Source organism: Anoplolepis gracilipes, chromosome 3, assembly GCF_047496725.1.
Source record: "Anoplolepis gracilipes chromosome 3, ASM4749672v1, whole genome shotgun sequence".
NCBI lineage: Eukaryota > Metazoa > Arthropoda > Insecta > Hymenoptera > Formicidae > Anoplolepis > Anoplolepis gracilipes.
In genome coordinates this window covers 8,667,501-8,694,444 of record NC_132972.1, presented here as the reverse complement: position 1 = coordinate 8,694,444, position 26,944 = coordinate 8,667,501, and the positions used below count along the sequence as shown (strand labels likewise).

The 26,944-nt window shown below is 37.5% G+C and overlaps 1 protein-coding gene and 1 long non-coding RNA gene across 24 annotated transcripts in view; one reads left to right on the top strand and one right to left on the bottom strand.

Moving 5' to 3' along the window:
• LOC140664096 (uncharacterized) overlaps window positions 1–2,511 on the bottom strand; it is a 241,066-nt gene extending 238,555 nt beyond the window's left edge. For both annotated transcript variants that reach the window (XR_012046393.1, XR_012046395.1), the window contains exon 1: window positions 1,853–2,511. This is a non-coding gene — a long non-coding RNA (uncharacterized lncRNA). The remainder of the gene's footprint in view (window positions 1–1,852) is intronic.
• The window catches only part of LOC140664093 (protein muscleblind), a 378,997-nt gene that overhangs the window by 231,108 nt on the left and 120,945 nt on the right, over window positions 1–26,944 (top strand). For 3 of the 22 annotated variants that reach the window (XM_072888839.1, XM_072888841.1, XM_072888842.1), the window contains one exon: window positions 23,978–26,944. This exon is cut by the window's right edge and continues 5,371 nt beyond it. The exons of 16 other annotated variants lie outside the window; for them this stretch is intronic. In XM_072888839.1, coding sequence (XP_072744940.1) covers window positions 23,978–24,033 — 56 coding nt within the window. In that variant the 3' untranslated portion in view covers window positions 24,034–26,944. Of the gene's footprint in view, window positions 1–2,498; window positions 3,568–23,977 lie in introns of those variants that run through there. 3 more of the 22 variants (XM_072888845.1, XM_072888843.1, XM_072888836.1) reach the window with 2 other exon arrangements.

The window sequence follows — 26,944 nt, the reverse complement described above, 5'->3', positions numbered from 1 at the left end:
TTAATGAGTAATTGTAATAAGTATAACAGACTTGATTAAAGATCTCGCAGATATACATTCAACTTTTATCATAATTTATATTAAATTTATAAGAAGCTTGTCATTTGTCAAGTAAAAGAAATATAATTTGAAGCAGTATTAGATTATTTCTATATAACACAATATATAAAAGAAAATGTTAAATAATAATAATACATGTCAGTAAACAAGATGTGATATACCAATTTTTGCGAATATTTATTAATATTAAAGGTTCTAATATATTTCAATATTTTTCTTTTACGAAAATACTATATAAGATGAACTAATTGAATATTTATTTGGAACATGTGTGTAAACTTTGATTTTATTTCGCAGAGGCTGATTTATATCAGAATAATCTACGCAATAACTCAACCGTCGCGTATTGTTTGTGCAGAGGCCATTTCTCAATCGAAATCAAGTGAGATCGAGATGGCCTCGCAAACTTTTATCACTTTCATCGAACGTCTACATTAGTTTCCTGCGCAAGTTAGTTTGACATCTTCGTCAATAATGATCGCTTTTCTCGGTGCCATATGGTCGCTGCATTCGGGGGGATAACGTGGATAACCATCTCGTCAGATTTCAATATAACGTTGATGGACCTATCATTTATCACGAATGTCGTTCAGTCGATCCTTCCTGCATGCGTTCTGCGATTTCTCGTAAGCGATTTCTCGTTTTTTGTATTCGTATAACGTGAACAAAATTTCTGATAATATCAAGACTATCTACTCAATTTTTTAAATGTATTTTTTGTACGCTTGTCGATGTTACTACCAAAATTCCGGGTTACTCTCGAGATTTCGTCACAAAGTATTCGGAGGTAATTCTACCATCTTGACTTCTTCCTCGTCTTACCTCTTAGAACTATCAAAAGTTACTCGATGTCAAGTGGAAGCTTCAAGGGAGCTTTCTTCCCTATCTCTTCACTTCCGAGTTTCGTAAGGATGATATCGCGTCGCCAGATAAGGAAAGCAAAAAGACGGAAAAAGCGGAAGAACGAAAAGTAGTGGAACAAGAAAGTAAAACGGGGAAGAATGGTACGTAGAATTTCAAATGAAGTTGGAGGAGCCGAAAGCTCGCGCGGCTACGATCGTGAATTATTACGGAATAGTATGTGAATTATGACCGGACGGTAACAACCGCAGACACACGTGATTTGAAATTTTACGATGTAAAATATATGTGATGTATTGATAAAAAAAAAGTCTTTGGCGAAAAACGCATATTGCATTGAATATAGCTCTACGAGGGAACACACGTAAAGCTGCATCTCTCTCGTGCTGGTGATGCTTGCAAGCACAAACGTTATTTGACTTTTTATAAAGCTTTTCACAGTTGTGTTCTTTCGCCATGGAAATCCTTGACGCGGTCATATATTTGCCGTTGGACACTTTCATGAATGAATAAACGCGACGAAAGGGCGGAATTGCACTACTGACCTAGATTCTTCTTTGCATTATGAAGAAAAATATCAGGATCTGCTTTAAAGTCGTCAAGGAATCTAATTAACTCGGATGAAACTCGTAAAGAAGAAATAAGAATCCTTTATTCTACAGATACCACGTGGAGCTCGTATTTTTATTGCGTAATTATAAACATAATTAGTAGGTATGTGCGAAACTGTATTATTTCAAATAGAAACTTATAAATTATTAACAGATTTCTTAACTTTATATTCAATATTTTTATAATTTTTGATAGCTTAAGTCTCATCCGAAAAATGAAATATAATTTTGAAATTTCCAATCTCACGCTTGAAATATTGTCTCAAAAACATTTCGTTTGTTCAGAATAAGAAAAAAATGAAATGAAATAATTCACTTACGCTTTTGCTATTCCATCGGTGATATTTCTTGTTGACTTGAAAATTGCACAAGATTCACTCATGCACACAAATCGCGAAAATGCAAAATCGATTACGATCGCGCGCGTAAATTTACACAATATTTATACGATTTTAATATTACACTTTGCATATTCACTTTCGACGAGAACGCGGAAAATGCGTCAGTATTAATATTTCACTTTTGACATATTTAATACTCGCGATACGATCACTATGTTTCGTCGATCGATGAGTAATTAGTAACTAATTGCTATGATTATTGTTTCAAACATTACGCGGACACTCGATATTTCGTTCAACATCATGCTCTCTCGCTTTCGATAGACTGAATGAAGCAGTGGAAAATGGAATGTGTCCTTTGTAGAATTAACTCGACGCGCAGACACATAATATAAACATGTCCTCCTTGAAGGACGAGTAGAGTGGGGCGAACGTGATCTCAAGCCATACAATACAATCGCACCTGCCGTGTCAGACTATAGTCTATCGCGGACGGACGAATATCTTACTACAGAAAACTAATTGCGCATACGGTATTACATGGCAATTACCTTTCGATCGACGAAGAATTCCGATTGTAACCGCGAGCGGTGAATCGCGTTGTATCACTTGAATACTGACAAGCATCTGAGGCGACATTAACCTTGACAGATTTTTCATCGTTGAGATTTAGCGCCACAAGTCGTGGTGGTTGGTACGTGAACTTTGACAGTTGCGTCACGCGTCACACTTCGCTATAGTTGTCTAGTAACCATTGTCGCGCGTAGTTGAATTTCGAGAGTGTTGAGTAAAGTGTCGAGTGATTGTGGAGATTAAGTTTCTCGCAAAAGTTCCCGTGACATTTAATTGGTGCGTGAATCGCGGTTAATAGTTTCCTCCTCCTCTTCGACAGATATTTTGACGAGTGACGTGTGTAAACATGTTTAGTACAATTATGTGTCTCACTGCATGCTATCGTCAGGAGAATTGCCATTAGTGAAAAACTGAGAAAAATATCGTCGTGATCACGTCGACAATATCTCGCGAATGATAGAGATCGATATTCAATCGGTGTGTGAATCGTGCGACGGCTTTAACGAGCATCTCTCTCTCTCTCTCTCTTTCTCTCCATCTCGGCGCGTAATATCTTTATTACATGTCTGTATGTGTGCTAGTCCACCACGTGACAATCTTGCATGTACATGCATTACGAGAATATTGAGGAAAATTATCGGACGAAAGAATATCGTAATTGCACACATGTTGTAATATAAATGTCACGAGTAATAGTGAATATGTAATGCAACATGTTGAATAGATCAGTACCCATAAATGTCGTCGGAAGCGTCGAATAAAGATACGTAATAATTACGGTAGTGGTTACGCAATGCACAATATATCGATAATCGATATTACCGATGTTACCTATATTAGAGATAAAAAGTCAAAGTATATTTCCTTACTAAAAAAGTAAATATCGTGATATAAATGTCATTTCTGTTTTGTCGTACTTATTTGAATAAATAATGTGTGCATCAGGAGTGCCAGAAAAAGTATCGTGTGATTATTTTAAATCTGTGAATTTTAAATACTGTAATTATTTTGAGTGATAGTAAACTATTGATAATTTATATTTAATGGATTGATTGAATGGATCATCGATAATCAAAATTTTGGACAAAGAGAATCAGACAACTTGGAGAAAATAACGACTGGTGAGTTTGCAAATATGAGTAATAGATATGATTGTGAATAAATTCTTTTATGAATGTACATATTATATATTATTTAAAAATATTTATTAATATAAATAATATGATTATTATTTAAGCAATTATTTTACAAATATATCCATCAAACGCGAGATATATTTTTCATACATATTTTTTCATAATTTTTACATCATTTACACGATAATAGCTAACAAAAGAATAATTAATATACATATGATGATGCATTAAATTTTATATTATATTATAAAAGAAACCAAAGTTTATTACGCTTTATAAAATGTAAATTAAAAAGATAGATAAAAATATTATTATATACTTATATCAAATGTTGTACGACATAAAAACTCGACATGTGATTGATAAGTTGAAACAGTGTCTAATATTTTGTCCTACGAGATTTTTTATCTTTTTTATTATATTTTCAGTAATTGCAAAATGGAGCATCTTTCTCTCTCTCTCTCTCTCTCTCTCTCCATTTTTTAAATTTCTATATTTTGCGTGCAAATTTTTTATTCTATGATATCTGCGGATATATTTCAGGCAAAAACGAATTGAAAGCTCAGCAAAATAATGATAAAATCTTCCGGAAAAAATGGACAGGAAATTACGAGAGTTATAATGCACACTGGATGAAGAAAGATAGGTGACCAGTTCTTTTATCTTACAATGAAAATTCTTATCGTTTCCGTTGGGTTAATTGTCTAAACGTGAACAAAAAAAAAAAAAAAAAAAAAAAAACGCGGAAAAGTATAGGTATTGGCGGTAATATGTGGTATCAAGGAAAGACCTGATCGAGAAAGATGGGAGAAAGGAAGGAAAAAGGAGGGAGGAAAAAAGAGAATGGGAGAGAAAAGCCCGGCTATTAGATACTAGCTGCCGCAAAACTCGGGGGAAGTTATGAAAGTGGGATCGGGTTCGGAGAGTGCTACGCCGAGACATGTCGGCGCAGCACCTCGAACCCCTACTTCCCTCTTGCCGTTCTCGTTCTCCCTTTCCTCAACCCCCGTCTCCTACGTCTCGTCGTCTCTTGTTCCTTTTTCGCGGCGCGAGTAAAAGACGAGAAATGGCCAAGTGGGATATACGAAACATATTAGACTCTATGGCACGTCCGCGAATTGGCCGGCAAGTTTTTGTTTGTTTTTTTTTTGTCGTTCTTTCTTTCAGAATCCGGGCGACATTAACCCGAATCCTTCGTTTTTCTCTCGGTTCCGAGACGGAGGAGGGCGAATTTTATCGCGAGACCGGGCGTGGTCGAGAACGCGTCGAGTCTCCTCGCAAAATTGAGCCATCAAAAAAGTTTAGAAATCGTGCTTTGAATTCCGGATCTTTCTGTGCCCTGCCGGGTCCGCGAGTTAGCTGCCCGCACTGCATTAATTTACGGGACGACGAAGGGAGACTAATTCGTGCGATCGTTACCGTCTTCGGATTGTTCTCTGCAGATCGTCTCGTTTTTCTTCGGAACCATTCTCCCTTTTCCCTGCATGCGGGGACACACACCGGAGAAACGAAGCGAATAACGAGGCATGAATTTGACAAGCGCGACCCAGAATATCTTGAGCCGTCGACGATGATACCGAGAATTGGAACTATTCGCCCTCGGAGCTCGGCAAAAGGCACGCGAGTGACAATCCTATTAGCAAGTAGGCAGCCTACAAGATAGCTTCCAGATAATAAAGCGTTGTTGGGGCGGGAACGGCTTCCGAGGCCGACACTTCTTAGATATAACTGTCACTCGTCCAGAGAAAGAGAAAGAATTTGGAAAAGAATTTATTTAATTGTCCTGTTACATATACCAGTAGAAACGACATGTTGGCATATTTTTTCTGAGGAAACTTTATTAAAAAGACTGATGTGTGTGTGTGTGTGTGTGTACGTATTAGTTTATACGCTTCTGCTAAATTGTACGGAGCGATTTCACACGATTAAACCTAAAAGTTGATTCTGAAAAAAAAAAAAAAAAAACACATTTCGAAAATTGTAGTTTTATATAAAAATAATAATGCATTTTTTAAAAATAACAACGGCTTGGAACTTGCGATTATTTTCAGCACAATAGTATTTGTTTGATATTTATAATTAAATGTATGTAAGATTTGACAGAAAACATAATTCGTATTTTTTAAATCCAATTAATATATTAACTTGCGAAAATCGGACACGGAAATGCACACGATTGGCTTTTTTAAATTAAATTATACCGATAAATATTCATAGAAAATTGGTACGCTATTGTCAATTATAACGATATATAATTGCATGAATTTTCGTGTCTCTGCAGGAATGTGAAGTAAATTCATTGCATATCCGTCGAACGAATGCTGTCGAGGACCGCAATAAAATCTAAAAATATATACATATACCTTTCGCGAAATAGAATAAAACGGTAAGCGTAGCGTGAAACGGTTTGTCCGCCATATAACGTCACTGTGCAACGGCAGCAGTAACTGGTGGTGCAATACAGCGGCCACATCTTTTCTCTCTTTCTCTCTCTTTCGCGAAATACGATACATTTTCCGTATTGCGTTCTCCTCCGCTGTTTCTCCGGCACACGATCGAACGTCGCGCTTCCGTTTCGCTCCACGTCGTCCTTTTGTGTCCGCCGACGAATCCTCTTTCGCAGCTATCGAGTTTTTATACGTTTCACATTGGTCTAAATCTGTAATTTTGCTGGACATAAATTCAGCTTATAGCTATCGAAAATATATGTATGTGATATATATTTATTATTTTTATAAAAATTATATTATAAAATATTATGGAGTTAAATGCACAGTATCTCAAAGATCTAATGGAAAATAAACGTATCATGTATATAAATCTTTTATGAAATTTGGGGTTAATTTTTTTTTATGAGAAATATAAATAATATAAAATTTTGCGTATCATATAACGTGTTCATGTAATTGTTCATAGTGTTGGCCGATGAGGATCGATAAGACTATTCGTCGATCATTTATAAAATAGTGAATGATTATTATAAAATAGTGAATGCAAAATATATAAAGACAGAATAGATAAAGAGAGTCAGATGACAAATCACTTTTTTTTATTTGTGATTTTGCGTTTCGTATACTGAAAGTACATCAATATACGATACACATTTTTATTTAAAGAAGATGGATTTCAACTTGAAGAGACAAAGATTTTACATTCAAAGAATATCTTTCTAGTAAATTATATTCACAAGTTTTGACAAACTTTACAAATTATTTTATTTTTACTATTTTGTCACTTCAATTAACAGCTTTTCTGACCTCAATTTATCATCTTTTCTGCGACGTCGATCGTCTTCCTAGAAATACTGTAATTTTTTATTTATGTTTGCTGGCTGTCTTCGGACAACATCTAGTCTCTATATGTGTGTGTGTGTGTGTGTGTGTGGAGATCAATTTTCATGACTTATTTCTTTTAATGTCGTTCTCTGTACGGATTCCACCTTGCGTAATTTTTTTATCTTGCTCTCTTTCTCTCTTTATCTCTCCTCTCTCGTTTTTCCTCTCCTTTTTATTTCCGTTTCATGAACGAACGCATCCTCTTGCGTAGAGATTCGTGCTCATCGTTTTCTCTCGTCCGCGCTCGTTTCCCGTACATATTCTGCTCGGCCGTTTTTCAATCTCTTTCTGTTCTCTTTTTCATTCTACTTGACGCCACTTTTGCCCTCTTACACCGCGCCCAGTGATTTCTTTTCTTCTTTTTTCTTTCGCTCTCCTAGTCCCATGCGGCGGAATCTTCGTTCTCTTTTATTTTTGTCCTTCGTCCTCTCTTCATTTTTCCTTCTCGTTCGACGCTTACGCTTACTCTTTGTCCGCGTCGTTCGCGCCACCGCTTTCCTTTATTGTATTTGTTTCTCGGTGTCCTCCCTACTTTGCCGATGTAGCCACCGCGACCCTCGGATACCTCTCGCAGGTTTTCCACGCACGTATACATGTGTATAAACGCGAGCTCTCTCTTATTTTCCTCGGCTCCCCTTTTCTCGCGTTCGTGCCGCCATCGCGCGCGATCCACTACGTGACGTTTCCCCCGTTTTCCCTTTTCAGTATGTACGTTCGGTATTTGATACGTGATCCGTTCTATCTTGTCTCGATATTGTCCTCTTTTGTTGTGCAAAGTGCATTCCTCGGGCATCTCTCTCGTTTTCGTATCACTCTCCTCCTCGCCGTTTGCGTCTTCTCCTTCCGCGTTGTTTCTCCTCTCCCTATTCCTCAAATTCCCAGCCACTTCGTTACTTCGCCGATGGGCGATCCTTGAAAATACGATACGCTCGATTCCCTCCCATTACCCACGTTAATTCGGCACGCAGCTCGAGAGCGGAGAACCGCAAGATCGTCGGACCCGGCAAACGTTGCTCGTTAGAGCGCGAATCCCCAGTCAAACAATATCCAGCTAAATTTCTGTAAATTCGCCGTTTCGACCGGGATCGTCGTTGTGGGAATTCGAAGTGTTACGCGATAGTCTTAACCAAAATGAAACGACACCCTCAATATTGTAAATGCGATAACGAAACTGAATACGCAACCCGTTAAGAGGCGAAGCACGATAGACATAACAATATTTCCGACAGATTTCACTTGATTCAATTTTTTCGTGCGAGTTTTTTTTAAAGACAATTGTCTCTGCTTCGAAAAAATTATATTTTTCTCTTAAGAATATTTCATTTATTCTCATCATATATTTCTCTAAAATAAGCCAAAAAGATTTTTTAGTTTTAGAGAAATCTTTTAAAGAGAGAGAGTCTTTTAAAGACTAGTCTCAGATATTTTCACACTGTAAGAATATACTAAATAGAGGATATTTTCTTATTATATTATTTAATATTTAGTATTATTAATTTAAATGATAACACACAAAAATAATTATTTTACAAATAAATATTTGCTTAATTTATTATTATTAAAACAAGTTAAATATACAGTTTTTACTCAATTTATAAATAGGATATTCCAAAAAATATACGTAAGAAAATATCCTTATTTATTAAGAATGTCTGTTAAAAAAAAACTTATAAACTATATATTTTAGGAATAAAATTTTTTTAGTGTGAATTTCATTCTGACAACTTAGTAGATTCGATGTTGAATGTCCAGTCTTGTTCGAATGTGTAAAAGCACACATGGCTTATAAATTTTCTCCAATTCTCGAAAGGATAGGAAGGAGGAAGGAAAAGCGTTCGGAAACTTCATTCGTACGTTGCCGGAGATAAAACAAGAAGTACGCGGTAATCGACGCGGATGAGGCCAGGTCGCTGGTGAATTATTGCGCTCTGATCGATTCGAGGATTTTCGGGTGAGAAAGAAAGAGAGAGAGAGAGAGAGAGAGAGAGAGAAAAAGAAGAGTAAAACGACGAAGAGAGACGGCGGAAGCTGGAAGGTGAGAGAAAATCCACTCGGCCGCTAACGGACCGGGAAACAAGGCGGCGGGTTCTAACTTTCGTTACAGTGTGCTGCTGGGAATTTATTATTCCGCGTACGGAGATGGGGCGGCCTCCCTGCGTAACCCACGTCCACTTTAACGCAATTACCGTCTTGTGCCATTCCTGGGGCGCGGATGGGGAGAAGGGAATGATTCGAAAAGGCAGCACGAGGAAGAAAAAGCGAAGATTCACGAAGAATTCTTTGTGCGCTTCTCGTTTCTTTGTTCTCTCGCGAGGATTTTTGCCCTGATGCTCACACACCTCGTGGTGAACGTACTTTGACCTCACCTCACTTCATCGCGGCCAAGTCGTGCGGGAGAACCCGCGTCTACCGCTGGCACGGCAATTAAATTTAAATAAGGGACTGGCGAGAGAGGAAAAGCAGTTTGATGAAAACTGGAGAAACGCGGGATCGGAATAGTCGATGCGAATAGAAAGAAGAGATTGAGAAGCGGCGAGGTGGGTGGAAAACGGTTTGAAAAATGCCGGGACTGACAATCGCTGCTGCTCTGCTTGCATTTTTGCCTTTTCTCGTTTTTACAGAATCAAGAAGAAACAACGAAAAGGAAAGCGAAGCACACACACACGTGTACAATTCTATGAATCTTGCGCTTACATTCTCGATATTTTTCTTTTTTTTTTTTTTTTAGCTTTACTGATGAGTGGTTCTACTATTCCACGGCGTTTTCGCGGTCGTTGATATTCATGAATAATTGTGATTCGGTAAATTGTAATTCAAATAAAGATCTGGAAAGAGATGAGAGGACGCGCAGAACGAAGGGAGACGTAGTTAAGAGTGATTCATCTGCATAGACATCTCGAAGAAATTAGGACGTTGATGCGGAGTGACGGAAGAAAGAGATTATTCTCAGTCAACTTGCTAGAATCCCGTTCGTATTTAATGTAATTACTACTTGGCCGCAAGGCTGAGGAGAACGGCGGAAACGCGCGACTTTTTTTTTACATCTTGTAAAATCTCTTCATCTGGAATTTTGTCCGCGATTCTCGCTCATGCAACACATTGAATTCGCAGAGTTGAGTAAATATGGCGAAAGTCGAATTGGAAGCTAGAAAGTCAAACTGTTCAAGATAGCGAGGCATCTCTGGAACGAAGAGGGAAGAGAGGGACGCTTTCGCGTAAAGCGGAATTCTAATTGCGTAGGATCAGCTGGATTGAGTTTAGCTTCGAGCACGTCCGCTTTAACGCGATTAGTTTCTCACGAAAAAGCGAAAAAAAAGAAAGGCGAAGAGGCGAGCTAGGGCATGTTTTCGTCACTCTTGATCCCTACGTTTTGTTTCGCCACCTTGTTTCACGTCCCTCTGGTCGATTTCTGGTGAAAGGATGTCGCATGCTTGATCGTCACGCTCGTGCGGTCAGGCGGAAGTTTAGACGCGATTTTTTTTATAGCTCTTATTTTTCCTTTTTATATCTCTTGTATAAACAATTGGAGAAATAGATAGGAAAAGAAAAGAAAAGAATTGTAGATGCTTTGAAACTTTTAAATAATATTAGGCGTCGTTAATTTATAAAGAATATTTAAATTTATATTATTCCATGCATAATTTAACTTTATAATGCAGAAACAGAGATCTAAGAAATTCTGCTAATTAATTTTTTATATTATTTTATCCAATAAATGAAACAGAGTAGTTTTTAAATATAATAGAGCGTGTAAAACGGCTGACTTCTCTTATAGTTTACATATATAATTAATTTTGATTGAAAGTTTATAAAGCAGTAAAAAGTTTACATGATTTCTCTCTCTTTCTCTTCTCTTGTTAAAAAAAAAAAAAAAAAAAAAAACTTACACGCTAGAATAATAGATTCAGCTTTTTGTATTAAACATTCTCTTACCACATTCAAGACGAACTCTTTACCAATGTAAACTCCGTCCAAACCAACAGCAAGATTTACGTGATTACAAGGTGCGCGGATAATTGACGACTTAAACATTTCTCCGCCGTGTAACTTCACCCCAAGTAAAGGACCGAGCTCCGCCTTCTACTCGTCGTTCCCTCATCGGTAAATTTGTTTCACCGCGTTGGCCAACCTCCTTTCCCGCCCCCTGCTTCTCCGGTCAAACTTGAGATCAGAAAGAAGGAAATGTTGCAGCGCTTTGGTCGGTCCATCGACCAAGAGCGAAGAATTCAAATAAGAATTCGATGGGAAACGTGGGCGTTTTAAGGGAATAAGGGGCGAGCTCGTGGAACGATGGAGAAGGATTCGCGGATAAGAGCGGCGAAGAGAAATTGGTAGGGTGGCGCTCTGGATGATGAGAGCAAAAAGTCGTCGGAGTCTACCGACGACGACACCGTCGTCGTCGTCGTCGTCGTCGTCGCCGTCGCCGCCGTCGTTGTTGGCTTGCCGGTGACTGCATTGCGCCGTCACGTCCCACAGGACTTCGGGGGTCCGTTCCAAGATGGTTCATTAGTTGTCGCAATGCAGGACCTTGCTGTCTGTCTCTCTCTCTCTCTTTTTCTCTCTATTCCTCCACCCCATCTTCCGTCGTTTTTTCCTCGACGCTCCGTTTCCCCTCCAGCTAGATCCCCTAGCGGACCGCGCCGCCTTCGCTTCCGGTCCTACGGAACGACGTATTCCGACCCAACGGCCGCCGAGACCTCGAAACTCGGGGAATAGCAACGAAGAAGGATATTTTGCTCAGTCAAGCGTGTCCGAGGATTTCCACGAAATCCCTGTTTCGGATGCATCGGGTTTCTCTCTCCGTGCCTTCTGTTCGCCTCGTTGCTTCCTACGTTGCGATTCCTCTATTCCTCTCGCGGCATCCGTTGTAAAAGCTATATGCTCTCTTGTTCGACTATGTAAGCCATGAAGCGCTATACGCACCTTCTTGCGCGGCTCCGAGGGATTACGAATTGCCGCAGCGTTGCAGTCGTTCCTCTCTCACGAGCCCGATATCGAAACAATTCCGTGTGCCAAGTCGCGCGGAAGTACACTCAAAGACTCTATGATCGGGACGAGATTCGATTCGAAGCCGTCCCTACCCCCTTACCTACGACGAGCATTCCCGGCGGCATTGCGAGTAAACAATATCTCGCGACGTTTCGCGAACCAGGAAGCCCGTCGGACTGTTCGTTCGCGTCGATACAATCCCGATTCCTTCGGGCTGCGCTTCAAGTTAACAGAGACTTCTTTAAGGAAGTTTCGTTTCCAAGCGCTGTCTATTTTTCCGTATTACGTTTTAAAATTGCAACCAGTAACTGATAAAAGCCGTTGAACGAGAAAAAACTGTCCATTTATCGTCGATCAAGCGAATGACACTTTTGACAAATTCGATTTTTCTTGCAGATTTTCCAATGCGCAGCGCTTTTCGTGCGATAGACTTTGTTCATTTATTACAAACTTATTGGATTGTACAAATTGCATTATATTATTTTAGATGCGAATAGTCTGTGATTTTCCTGATTCGATTTTTATCAACGCGATATGAAACTCGCGTAAGCGTGAGATGAGAATCAACACGTGGCAAAAAGGAGGTTCGATATGTATTGCTGTTTGCCGGACAAATATCCCAACGTTCGCGAATTTGTGTATTTTCTTCCTGTCAAACTTTTATCATATTATGTTGCTCGTTTTCTACAAATATACCTGAAATTTTATTTCGCGAAACACTTGGAAGGTCCGTAGCCGTGGAAACATCGAGGTGACGCATTTACAAGATTGCTCCTCGCGGAGACTTTAAAAACGATGAACCTCTTTTACTGTCGCGGTAGTCAAACGACGCGATAGTCAAATACGCGCGAAGAGATAAACGGAGATACTCGCACCGGGAAATATAACGTGACCGACGTATTTCGTCATAAGTATGCAGCTGTCTGTACCTTTATAGTGGAAATACAAATTTGCGTTTCCTCAAAGAAACATTCATAGCAAAGAAGTAAAGTATATAATAAAATATGAAAGATGTAGAATTAAACTTAAAAATGAAGCTTCTTTTTTACTTTAATTTTTCTTACGAGAATCAAATACTTATAAACTTTTGTGTCAAAAAAAAAAAAAAAAAAAAAAAAAAAGAAATTAAGGACTATAATTAATAAACGATTGTATATATGTCTCATGGAATGTGTCTTCATGTGTCGTATGAATATGGAAGTTTTTGCGATTATGTCATTTTTACCACGCTCTCTACAGTTACAGACTTCATATTACGAGACATCGTCTGGCTCCTGTCACTTTATACACGCCCGTAAACTTTCTGGCGAGTTTCATGCTTATTACCATACGCGCGGTTCGATTTTTCAACTGTCTGCGTCAGAGTTGACTTTTACTTCCACTAACCTACCTTGGGAATCTGACGCTTATGTCCGTCGACGTTTATAAATGCCACTGGATTTTTAAATCTGCCATTGTCTGTCTAAAGATCTGAAAGAAAATGTACGGATCTCAAGATAAAAAATTTAAACAATAGCCACGTTATTCGATATGCAGCGAGATTATGCGAATGTGTGAGAATATTTATATTATTTCTTAATATTCTTAACTTATATTACGTCTACGTATATTATTAAAATTTCCAATCAAACTTTATGCAATAATTAAAATAGATTCTTCTCTATAAAATATATAGTGCATAAAAATTGTTAAAACGCCCATAATTAGTCGTTTAGGATTTTATCTATGTATGCTGTCATAAAAACTTATAGTGCTTCGCGTTTCGATGCACATGTCTATCAGCTATTCGCGACGAAAGGAGCATTGGCTATGAAAATTATATTCGTGTCTCATTAATATCTTCCCTTAAGTAAATGTAGGTTTCGAGCAGCGATTGGTTTCCACTCGAGAGGGTCGATCGTGTATCACGTATTCCGCGCCTGCCGCCTAATCTCCATCTCGTTTCATCGCGATATAGACAGGGCCCGCACGCGCGGCTAATAATAATATTAAGTTGGAGTGCGCTCTTGGAAACACAGGCGGTGAGAGAATCTGTGCAAACACGTAGCCGGGGCTGCCGGCGTTACGTCAGTCGGATAAATCAAACAGACGATGGAAACGTGATAAGTCCGCCTATGTTCCGTGCGACGCGACGCGACGCGATGCGACGCGACGCGACAAGACGAGTTCCCGGCGCGCAGCTCGATCCCGGATTCAAACCGACCTTCGAGTTAATCAAAACTCAAACCCTGTCCCGAGACTCGTCGAGAAGATTCTCAACTTCGTCCCTTCTCCTTGTCCTCTGTTATCGTCAAAGCGAAGAAGACGAGAAGGATCAACCCGTCCGTTTCCGCTCGTGCAACTTAAAATCTTCTTTCGTCTCTAATCTTGAATTAAATCGTGGACTACTTTTTATTTTATACCGTCAAGTTTTGGTTATAACACGATGAATTAACGTCGCTGTGTATTGGAAATGTGAATAATTTAGAGATACTTTGACACGTGGGAGATTTCGACGCTTTAATTTCACGTTTGCTAAAAAACTGGATTTTATATAAAATTTTGAAATTTTATTTAAGAATGATGATAGTATTTTTATTTTAGTTTTTCAAAAGTTATATTTTTTGAAAAAAGAAAAACTATTGTAGCATCATACAAAGCGTCTAAATTTTTCTTAATAAATGTGCAGCTCTTTGTTAATGTAATAAGAAAAGATCAGGTTATTTTTATGAATATCAAACAAATTTGCTTTAGGTGCCCTTTCGTGTATATAAAACAAAAATTAAAATAGTTAATAATAATTTAATTTACATTAAAATACTAACCAGTTAATCTAGAATTATTATTTTTATGTTAGAGATATTTAGAAGTCTCTTAATTCCGTAATTACATAAGAGAATGATTATGAAATCAAGTAAAGAAAAGTGTTTGGTTCGACTGTGTGTAATAGCAGTCAATTATTTGATAACTCCACGTGTATTTTATATCCTTCTGCACGTTCATACATTTGCTTCTCTCGCTTCATTTTCGCCTCGTTTCCTCCTTTCCTAGTCAACGCGCTTCGTTTAACAGACACGTGCATTCTAGTCTCGTTCTGTGTCGAAGTGCCTTGCAAAGGAGATCTACTTAAAACTGACTTCCGTGAATCCCGCGTACTCTTTCCGGTGCACTCTACTTCCTCTTCTCCGCATTTTCCATGTATCTACTCGTACTCCAACGTCTTCGTCCTTTTTCCCTTACTGCGTAATGAATCTTGCATTCGCTTCTTTCGCTCTAGTTCCTCATTCCTGTCGTGAATTTTCCGTTACTCTCTCTTTTTTTCCCCCGAATTTCTCGTCTTCGTTTTATTCCCTAGAGTTACTCTTTCAGCTTTTTGCCTTCTTTCTTGCATTCTTGTCTCCGTATTTCTTATCCCCCACCTTCCCTTCTCTCTCTCTCTCTCTCTCTCTCTCTCTCTCTCTCTCTCTCTCTCTCTCTCTCTCTCTCTCTCTCTCCATGAGTCGCAGTCGAGTTAAACCGAGCGCAACAACCGGTCCTGCGGACGAAAAGGGGATTTCGTCGTTGTCTTCCTCCCTTTCCTTTTCTCTTTCACAGTATTTCAACTTCCCCTCTCTCTCTCTCTCTCTCTCTCTTTCTCATTCTCTCCATAAGGCGATTTTGCGCGGTTCCGAAGGAGGAACGTCGCCGCGGCGCCCGCCGGTGGAGCTCCTTTCTTAATCTTTCCTGGGACAATCGTCTCGGCGTGATAATTTAATCCGGGAGTTACGGAATTAAAAGTTTCCCGCTGAGCGACGCACGACCGAGGACGCCCTCTCGTCCCTCCCTCTCCCTGTCTCTTCCTTTCTCATTCTCCGACTAGTGTCCGACGTTTTCCGCCTTCCCGTTTTTTCCCTTTGCTACTTCTCTTTTTTTTTTTCTCTCTTTCCTCACGCCGCCCACGCGTTCTCGTTTTCCATTACGGCTCTAACCGTTCTTTTTCGCGACACGAACGAAAAGTATCTCGCGCGCGGCGTGCGATCAGACTTTAGACTTAATTAATAAATTTGTCTCGCTTTGCCTAAATATTAGAATTGCTAATTTCCGTAAACAGCTCGCTCCGCGCTACAGTAGCTAGTACTTCTTAAGACCCGTCTTCTCTCCTTTGGCGGCGTCGCTTCCTTTAACTACTGCCTCTCCTTATTTGAATCTTCTTTCGTGTTGCGTTTCCCACAGCAAGTTTTGACCGTTGTACTATAAAGAGCAGCGTGATTAAAGAGAAGCTTCACGAGAAACGACGCTCTAATTACTCTACTTGAAATTTCTTCTCTACTTGAACATTTTCATTTTTTTTTCCTTTCTCGGAAAACGGCCGCGAATTTTCTTCAACAAATTCTTAAAATAATATAATGGAACATAGGTTTATAAAATAATGGATAAATAATAATTGAATTATTCGATGCGTGCATATTATATAAATAAAAAATTTAAATATATTTTGTATATATAAACAATACATAAATCTTTATAATAAATTTACTAAGGTTGAAAATAACACTTTTTTCAAAAAACTTAATAAGAAACATTACATTGCACAATCTTTTATTTTTCAACGCTAAATATTATGACATTTATGCATCTCAATAAAATTTCTAAAAATCTAATGGCTATCAATTACTGCCCTGAATCTATTTATAAATTTATATATTTTAAATTATATGTAAGGATAATTTTGTATCATTATATATCGTATGTTTCATTTTTATAGAGCTGTTTATATTTGATGAAGCTATTATCCACAAGAAATCGTCAGATAAGGTTCCAATCAAGAACATTCTCCATCAACTTTCGTACTTTTCCGGCGTCTCGTCTCGTGTCCTTGTTCGTGTTTAAGTGAAGGCCGTCACGATTAATCAAGACTAGGATTTCTAGTACCGACAGTTTCGCGACGTAATTTCTTTCCCGGCATCGTCGGTACAAATATTTTCCTATCTCTCGACTTCGCGAAAAGAAGGGAGCACTAATTACGTCCGTCTCCGCGTCGACGACTTTCGAATTATTAATATTTACGACAATTCGCGGTATTTCTTGGCACCTAACTGCGCGATATTCTAGAAACACGACGACTCTCATTTTCCAACTATTTACTGCTGGCTCGTTTTCGACCGTGTGCGCAAGAAAAAGAGAGAGAGAGAGAGAGAGAGAAAGAGAAGAGAGGAGGAGGAAGGAGAGAGAAAATGCAGTTATTAAAATAAAAAAGTATGATAAATATAAGAACGCCTGGGAGGGGTAAAGGGAGGAAATTATTAAAATAACAAATGTGTTGCACGAAAGTGGATGAGCTGACTGCGTTTTTATTCGTTTGCAGACATTTGTGCCTTTTTTGCACTTTACCTGAAAATATTTTCCGCGACAGTGCGTGAGCGGTTTTGCAGGGAAAACAACGTATTATTATATTCCCAATTATGAACGCACGGTAAATGATAATTTTTTGTTAGAGAAAAAGTCTCTTTTCTTTCTCTCTCTCTCTCTCTCTCTCTCTCTCTCTTTCTTTTTCTCTCTCTCTCCATCTCTTTTTCTCTGTTTTTGACTAGACTTTCTCGGTCTTATCTTGCTTAACCCTTTGAGTCACAGCGGGCCACCCAGAGACCCACCATTTTTCGTAGTTTTTTATTGTTTTAACTACTTTTCTATCAACAAATACCGGATTTTTTGTTTTTACAGAGTCTCTAGAACATCAATAAGTGTAAAAAAAATATGAACAGTCATTAATTGTTAATTGCAAAAATACCATATATAAACAAACAGTCAAAATTAGTACTTTTTTTTTTACGAAAAAATGCATTTTCTACTAATCTATTATGACAATAAATACGGCAATTTTTTTATAATCTTAGTACACTCTTAAGTATTTTTCAGAATTTTTTTAGAATTTTCCACCGTGTTGTTTTTGTTAAATCCTCCTTTTTTTGATAAAATATATATAAAAAACAATATTTTCTGTTTTAAATTAAAAGTAACAGTCGTATTCTTTTTTAAATTTTTTCTCTAAAGATTTTTTTTAGATCGCAGAATCTGAATCTAAAGGAAAAAAAATTTAATTTCCAAAATTTAATATAGGGATTCAATATGGCGGAAGTAAAATTTCGTTTGCCATATTAGATCCGTTATCTTGAATTTTTAAAATCTGTCAACGGATTCATAATCAGCGATCCCAAAAACCCTTATATACCAAATTTTATAAAATACTGACAATTAGAAAAATTCGTGACTCAAAGGATTAAGCAATCTACTGAAAGATAAATTTTGCCGGAGAAATAATTATGCTTTTAATATTTGATGACTCAAATTATAATAATTATAACGAATTGTAATTAATTAAGTTTTTAGTACACAGCTATATAAGATCAGTTTCCAGAAACGTGCTATATTAATTAATGAAGCATACCGAGGTCTCTAATCAGATGTTACCTTCTGATTGGCGACGCGACGCTCTCATAGGTCTCGCCGTTCATGTAAACACGAATCTAATTTGAGTGTGTTGGGAGGGTTGATACAACGTGCTAATTATCGCGGAAGGAGACTGGGATGACACATTTAATTTATAGACTCTGAACGGCTCGCCAATCATCGCAGTAGTAATGTCATTGTAATAATTCGCGAAAGCGATATTTCTCGCTTGATTTTCGTAAATTAGCTCGAACAACATTCTCATATCTCGTTTCGCATTTTGATTTGCGACTGTTTCAATCTTTCTTGATACCATTGTTACACGGAGGATTGATTCTCATTGATTTGACGGATTTCAGCGCGCTCAACGTTTAACTTTGCATCGCGTTGCAAAAAATAATCCCGTTGTCGCGCGCGAGTACGAGGGAGAAATATGCTGACAAGTAAACGTTCATTTGGATTAATATCGTTACACGCGGCTGTTTGTCCTGTCAAGCGTAAACTCACTTCGCCGTGTTTACCAGCGCGAAATAAAATACGATTTGCCCGGCGGGCAATTTATTTCTCTCACAGTCCGGGCACGAAATGGTAGCCTCGCGTAGAGATTCGTCGGACCTCACGGAATGTGTCTTTTGCTAAGGAAAATGACTTTTTACTTGCGCGTTCCTGGCGAACGACAAGCAGAAGAAAATAACTGGAACTTATGTTGATCACCTAATTCTCTCATTGTTCTTATATTTATATACAGCTATTGTTATACAGTTTGTACACATTGTGCTACATCAATTAATATTAATGTGTAATTGTATTTAAAATGAAATTAAAGCATATTTTGTAATTAATGATAAGCTGTTTAGGAGTTAACGCATTTTCTCATTATTGATTACGTTATGTATCATTTCGGTATCTCACAGATACAATCAACTGAACATTATTTTTTTAGAACACATTAAATAATGGAAGAAAAATTTTTAAGAAAAAAATAATTATTAATAGTAGTATTTTTATTTTATAATTACAAAATTATATTATCGTTTTTTTTTTTTTTGCTTTAAACAAATGTAAGCCTTATATAATATTTTCTGCGAGGAAATGATTGCTACAAAATTAATCATAAAAAAGTTATTTATGATCGTTTATTATATATTGCATTATAATTACAAATAATAATGTTTCAAATAACATTACAATAATTGAAATGTGAAATTTGCTTTTGTTTTTATACTTGTAAGAGTCACGAATAAAAGCAAAACAGACGAAAACTGGAACTGTGTATTTGACAGATATAAATTACGTCTTCTGTAGAATTAATTGCATCAATAATTCTGGAAATTTTATAAAAAGATTACTGGTCAGAAAATAGTATAAACCACTAGATGAATTGTTCATTAATTGGGTCGATCGGAAAGAACAAAGATTCGTTACTTTGAAATGACCCGAGAATAGCATATGTCGTTTCGTTCCATCAGAATGAACAATCAACTTTATTTGGAACGCATTTAAACACGTTAATTAAGAATGCCAGGTAAAGCGTATGTCGCAGAAAATCGAAAATTGTGACGTGAAACCAATATATACTTACTTAATTCATGTGCGTTATAAAAATATGTAAATCGATATCGATATTATTTTTATCCAAGTCATATAAATTTATCATTTTCCCGCAGAAAATATTACAGGGATTACATTTATTTAAAGCAAGAGAAAAGCGATGATACAATAACTACAACATAAAAATACTAATACAATTACTTTTTTTCTTAATTTTTTTCTACCGTTTAATGTATTCTCTTGTTAAGTACATTAAGAGGAATAATACACTTGGCATATGGCCCGGAAGTTGTTTTTCAAACCGGAGACTCGAGGCACAAATCGCAGAGGTGGACATGCGTGCACGTAACCGAACGATCGACGTGTAGCACTCGCATGCGAACTATAAAGGGAGCGCAAAATTTCACGTGACTCACCTACCTATCTACCCAGCCCAGTGCATGACTCATGCTTGCAATTTGCCAATTAACGAACTTACCATAATCAGATAGTGTCGCTCGACTCTGATCGTCCATTTATGTTATCATGAGGTTGACAATGTTGCTAACAAAGTGCAGCTTTGTTTTAATGTCTTTCATTCAGCTCGCCCTCCTTCTCCCTCTCTCTCTCTCTCTCTCTCTCTCTCTCTCTCTCTCTCTCTCTCTTTTGCATTGTCCTTAGAAGTAACATTAATAAATTTCAACATCTTATATAAAATATATAAGCAAAAGCTCAATATGTTTTATAAAGATTATTTTTTTGATTTGAAAGAAAATCAAAATGTACGAGATTTTTAGAATTTTCAGCAATGCTTTCAAAAATAGTGATGTAAACAAAGCTGGATCAAACAATCTCTCGCTTTCTTTTTTGACCTTTTATCTTTATGATTCTCTCTGACCTTCTTTTGCTTCTCTTCGATTAATAAATATGCCAGTTCAGCCGCGATTACTGCAAACTGGAGTATAAGCAGCCGCGTAACCGTCGCTGCATTTTACCTCGATGCTACCTTTCCCTCCCTAATTAATAAACCCACCGAGCTGACGCGTAGTTTCTTGCAACCTTAGGTCACTGTGGTGTGTTGTGTAGCTCCGACTCTACCATCTTTTTTATAATTAACAAACCCGCAGAGCTTATTGCAATCTCGGTTGGCGTTAGCTCTTATCTCTGCCTTCGTAATTACGGGTATTCCCGCGTGTTTTTATATTTATACGTGCTTCTTGTATTTCACGACACGTCGTCTTACACTGAAATTCATTTCAAAAAAAAGAATGGAAGAGATGAGTTAGAGAATGAGAAGAAACAAATCGTCGAGTTTCTTTATTTATTGCTCTTATACACTCATTTTCCTGGCGTAGATAATTGACTTATGAATTTTAATAAAAGTTTTGGTAACACATGAACCGTTTTTAAATGGTCATTAAACATGAATAAAATAATCGTCCAGCAGAACGACCAGAGTTGGTTAGGTCTAATTTAAATTACATTAGTGTCAAAATTCAATTTTTATGAGAACAATGCATTAAATTATCATATTATGTAATATATATTTATATGCATCTTTTATTAAACTTCGTTACATTTTAGATAAAAAGTTAAACATATTATAAGAAAATTAATTATGTGGAGAAAAGTTGTTTTCATTTATTTTTAATAACTGTTTAGACACGTGAAAATTTTTCAAATTGATAAGGGTTAAATTTACAAATATCTTACTTGTATTACTAGATGTATCGCCATATTATTTCACATATCTCTTTTCAGTTGAAACTCGCGTTATTATTCAACATTTTCTTCCAACCTTATCGTTCAGCGATAACGAATTTTTTTGTTCGCGACGTCTAGATGATTTAATCCATATGAAACTCTAATTCTAATAAACATTCGATTGTGCTCAAGTCGGCGTAATGTATAGTCATATCTGCTATCGTTAAATCTCTTATACGTCGTGAATCTCTGCGTTTGTACCATTCATAAATGATATTTTTTAATAAAGATATCATCTCGAACTTTTATTATTTATTAGCGAAAGGATTGTCAAATGTAAAAAATCTTTCGCATTAAATAATACGCATATTGCGAAATGTATATACGGCTCGTATTTTTCGCTTTGATTTGTACAAGATCTCAATTATTATTCCGTTATTTAATTTTTTTGAAAAATCTGAAATAGATTTAATGTTTTTTTAAATTTATTCAATTTTTCGCAACATTGTTAATTTTGAAATAAGAAAGAAAAGCTAGTACGCTCGCGCTCATATTATAGCTCGTTATGTGTTCATTGTGCCATGCTTAAACAGCTGATTTAATGTGGCGGAAAGGACATGTTCCGATACGCTAGTCAAAGTTATTCGATACGATTGTAATGGAAACCAGATACATGATTGGTTAATATTATTCTGCTCAAGGTGAATTGTAGCGAGGCTATCAAACTTTATGTAAAAATTGATTCCGGTTCATTGGCAAAAATATAATTGCGCAATGAGTTTTGATTGACCTTTTCTTTCTTGGCCTCCGCTCTCCTCTCTTACATAAAATGTCAATATTTTCTCTTTCCTAGCGCAATTACAGCCGCACTTAAACGCACCGTTAAACACGACGAAGCGGCTTAATTATTCTGTTTCGTTGCTTTGCAATCTTTGTCATCGATTCATTAAAAGAGAACGTATGAAAAAGTAATTAAAACCGGCAAGTATAACGTCGTATTATTATTACAATACGGGGGGTTTCATAATCCCACGATAAATGCCTATTCCACATAATCTGCCCGCTGTATTTCCGTGGCAATTTGAATACAAAGAACCGAGATAACCGGCTCCGGTGTTCCCATTGTCGAGGATATATATATATATATATATATATATATATATATATATATATATATATAACCGACGGCGCGCCCGGCATGATACACGCGCGTGTATCTATGGCGGTCTCGAATTAGTTGCCGGCTCGAAAAATTTGAATAAGACCACCAAATTTTCTGCCAGCCGCATTATCGGATTTTTCAAAGAGACTCATCTCTCTCGTACCGTTGTAATTCCGTGAACGGTATAATTTATAATGCCTCAATTTTTGAAATATCATCGATCGTTTTTTTGGGGGATTTATTTATTCCTGCGAAAGGAATTTTTCACACTGATATTGCGCGGATCGCTTTATTACCGCAATACATTTTTATAGAACTTGAAAAATGCATGTACACGTGATCAGTGATTTACGACAGATATAAAACCGTAATTTTTTAATCTAAGAATTAAACTTGAAAGTTGAGGAAACGGTCGGAAATAGTTATTAATGTATTTTAAAGAAACAAATAAAAGGAATAACATAGTAATATATAGATATGTACGCATTGAAACGTTATCTCTTATTTCATTATATAATCGAGAATCAGTAGAATGGAAACTAAAGTCTTACGGAAGATCACTAATGAATAATCAGTTAAACACATAGTAAATAAGAGACTGCAAATAATAATGTTAGATATAGTGAGTAACTAGATCGCTTGTGTCAGATGTGTACATTGGGAGTGCCAACAATGAACAAACGTATATCGCATCGATGTTAATTATGTAATGCATATGACAGGTGTCATTAGCGTAATATGTACTGTGCTGTAATAATAGACGGTGGTCTTAAAAACCGCCCCCACTAACAAATTAGCAGCTAGCAATGCCATAGCAATGTATCTTCGTAGCAGTGAAGGAAGAAAAAGAAAGCGCGAAGTGAAAATGAATCCGGGTGGATTCCGTCAATTTACATTCCACGAAAATTCACGAGCAAGTGCTACTTTATCTCCTAGTTTAGCATATATACAATTTTGAATGTTATATATATTTCCGTGAACATAATTTCTATATATTTTTAAAAACATTTACATGTATTTTTTACATCAGAATGTATCAAAACTTTATTTACTATATAAACTTTTTATTTTGTTGTTTATATGTAAAATTCAATTTAGTCAAAAAAAAAAAAAAAAAAAAAAAAAAAAAATAATAATTTTGCTTGAATGGATAGCGAAAAAAATTCTTGCGCATGTAAAAAATCTTTATAAAGCACATTTACATATATATTATACATGTATAGCGTTATTTGACGATACATTCATATGTCAACATTTTTTTCTGTTACAGGTAAGCAAGTGTTTGCATTATTTTCCCTCGCGCAAAAATTGGAGATTAATAAGTGACTGGACAAAAAGTAAGTCAATCATTAAAAAATTTTTGTATAGCATAAATATGTATATACTCGCTTAATTATGCTTTTTTATACGAATCATATTCTTATCTCGTCGATAAGCGCGTTACATACCGTGTATAGCAATACTGGAAAAAATTGTTACTTGTTAAAAAAACTAAACTTACAATTATTATTAATATATTTAAATGAGAAAGAATATGTTTTTCATTTGAAAACTATTAAATGCTATTAGCAAAAAACGCTCTAAACTGTTATTTTCGCATATATACATTTTCGAAAATTGTAGATAATTGCAAGGTTATTATCTCAGAATCGATGCGATTTAGTTTTATTTTTGCACGTAAAATAAAAATTAATAACCCTGTTGAAATACACAAGAGTGAAAGAAAGACACATCTCAGAGTTTAAAATCAGTTTTTATGTTTCCATTTAATCTCTTGTTTTATTTAAAACTAATTGTACATAATATACACTTTTGTTTAAATATATATAGACGTGCAAATTCATATAAGCATTAATATTTTTACAAATCGGGTTAATTTTGAAACTGAGAATTTTGCTGCTTTTTCGGAAATTAACATGTGCGGCTGAAACCGCGAAAGTGATCCCCACACGTAACCGTCAGTAGGTGTCACGGCATGTCGAACCCGTATGTTTTACGCCCATGTAGGTTTGTACCTAACGTCGCATCGGGTAAATACATAAGCTGGGGGATGCGCCGGTGTATAATAGAGTTTCGCGTGCTTTGTTAAGCGAAAGGTAGGCAGAGGCTTTTCCTGACGGACGGAAGGGGAGGGACGAAGGGGCGGCAGCGCTGATAATGGTGGTGGTGCGCACGGTTAGACGGCGCACGGGAAAAGTTACGCGAGCAAGTAACTTTTGATCTGAAAAGTGGTGGCAGGTTGGCAGGAGAGGAGGATAGCCGTGGACTTGAATGGCGAAGTGCCTCGAGGGCCGTTAGATGCATTTTTCATGTCTCGGCCAAGATATATACACCTAGGCACAAGCGGCAGGCTTTCCCCTCTCCCCCTTCCTCCCCCTTCTATCTTGCCTCTCGATTCCTCCTTTCCTCTCGCCGTTTGCTTCGCGCTCGCTCGCTGGATAACGCTAGTCACTAGCAGCCCTCTTCGTATCGCAGTTTGCTAAAAGTCCCCGGTGATATGGAGCGTGTATTCAAACGATGTAATTTCTTGTCCTTCTCTATCTCTCTCTCTTTTTCTCTTTCCTCTCGGGTTACGATCGGGCATCTACCTACCTACCTACCTACCTACGGCGCGTCGCATTATGCTTGTCTCTTTTTCGGGGCAGCCTCTTCTTCGGCTTTAAACTGTTTCTGCCTCCGATCGTCCGGGATTTTCGTCCCCGATCCCCTTGCCATCGTAAAATTTATTATCGATAACTTTTCTCGCATGCATGAGAGAAAGTCACGAGGATCACTGCGCGTCGACCGATCGGCGATGCGGGCAAGGCTGAAGAGTAGAAGCGGGATCGAGGATAGCATTTTCAAGTTTCGAACACGTGACACGAATCAGACTTCCTCCATATCGTATGTGCATGTGTGTGACGTAAGATATTGAGTAGGTCGCTCTCCTAATGCTTATTTTCGATTCAGTGGCACGCGTCGTATTCGGACTGTGGATTCAAGAAGCTTTCCTTATATTTCCACTAAGTTTACGTGAAAACTTCCTGTTTTATCCCACTTCACTGCATATCTTTAAGTCTCTATCGTATCTCATTTAACAAAGATGAATAAAATCACATTTATCATAATTCTTTATTTTTTTATATGAAATTTTATCTAGTACAATATTTTATATCAAAATTTTTATTTAATTAAATTTTTCATTAAATGTGAGTGCTGCGTATTTTACACAGTCTATAATTATACCGTGTAAAAACTTGATATCTTTTAATCGTGAGTCAACTAAATTAACTTTACACAATACGTACAACAATGTAATAAAATGATAATAAACGAAGGGCGAGTCATCATTTATTGGCATGCTTCGTGAAAATCGAGTGTCGAGCAGCCGAAATAAAGAAGAGTACGAAAGGGCGAGTTCGAGTGCAGGGTTAAAACGTCGAGGTCGCGGATATACCTTCGGGAATTGTTCGGCCGAAGGTTGAAGAAGGGAGGGAAAGGTGGGAGGGAGGAAAGGGACAAGTTAGACGACTACAAACGAAGGTAACGGTTGGGTGGACGAGGACGGCGACGGGGATCTGCTTGAGATTTCCGACGCGTGCAGCTCTCCTTAACCTCCGCCTCGTCCGCGTTTTTTAACACGGGATCTTCCTCCCCCGACGTTCCCGCTCTCTTTCCGCCTCCCTCCCTCCCTCTTCCCTCCGCGCCGACGTCCCATCAGTCTCCGCGGTAGCCCGGGTTCTCCTCTCGTTCCACGGTGTACTTTGCTTGCAAATCAAATTGGACCGGGACTTTGCCCGGTTCACACGGCGGGAAGAATTTTTCGACTTTTGATCGTCGACCAAACTACTCTCGCGATCGATTTTGGAAACACGGAAGGAAGACACGGAAGAAATTCAGTTATCGGACTGTCAGCTATTCACAGTTGAATCTCCCTCTCCTTTCCGTTGCCTCCCTCCTCTTCTCCCCTCCTCTCTCTTTCTCTCTCTCTCTCTCTCTCTTTCTCTTTCTCGTCTCTCCTCGCTAGACGTCTTTTGTGTACGTAAGTACTTCGGCAAGTATGTACTTACGCTCTTGCTCGTCCAAGATTGCGCTCAAAGACGCTCGGAGCTTCTTCGGAGACGCCCATAGCTTTAATTATGACTTCAGTTCCGAATTGTCATTGAAATTCTATGTCTCGTCCGAGATTTCCGTTCGTCCTTTCCGTAATTTCGTCGTCTTAAATACGATTCAACCTCAGCTTGCACCGTAGATTAAA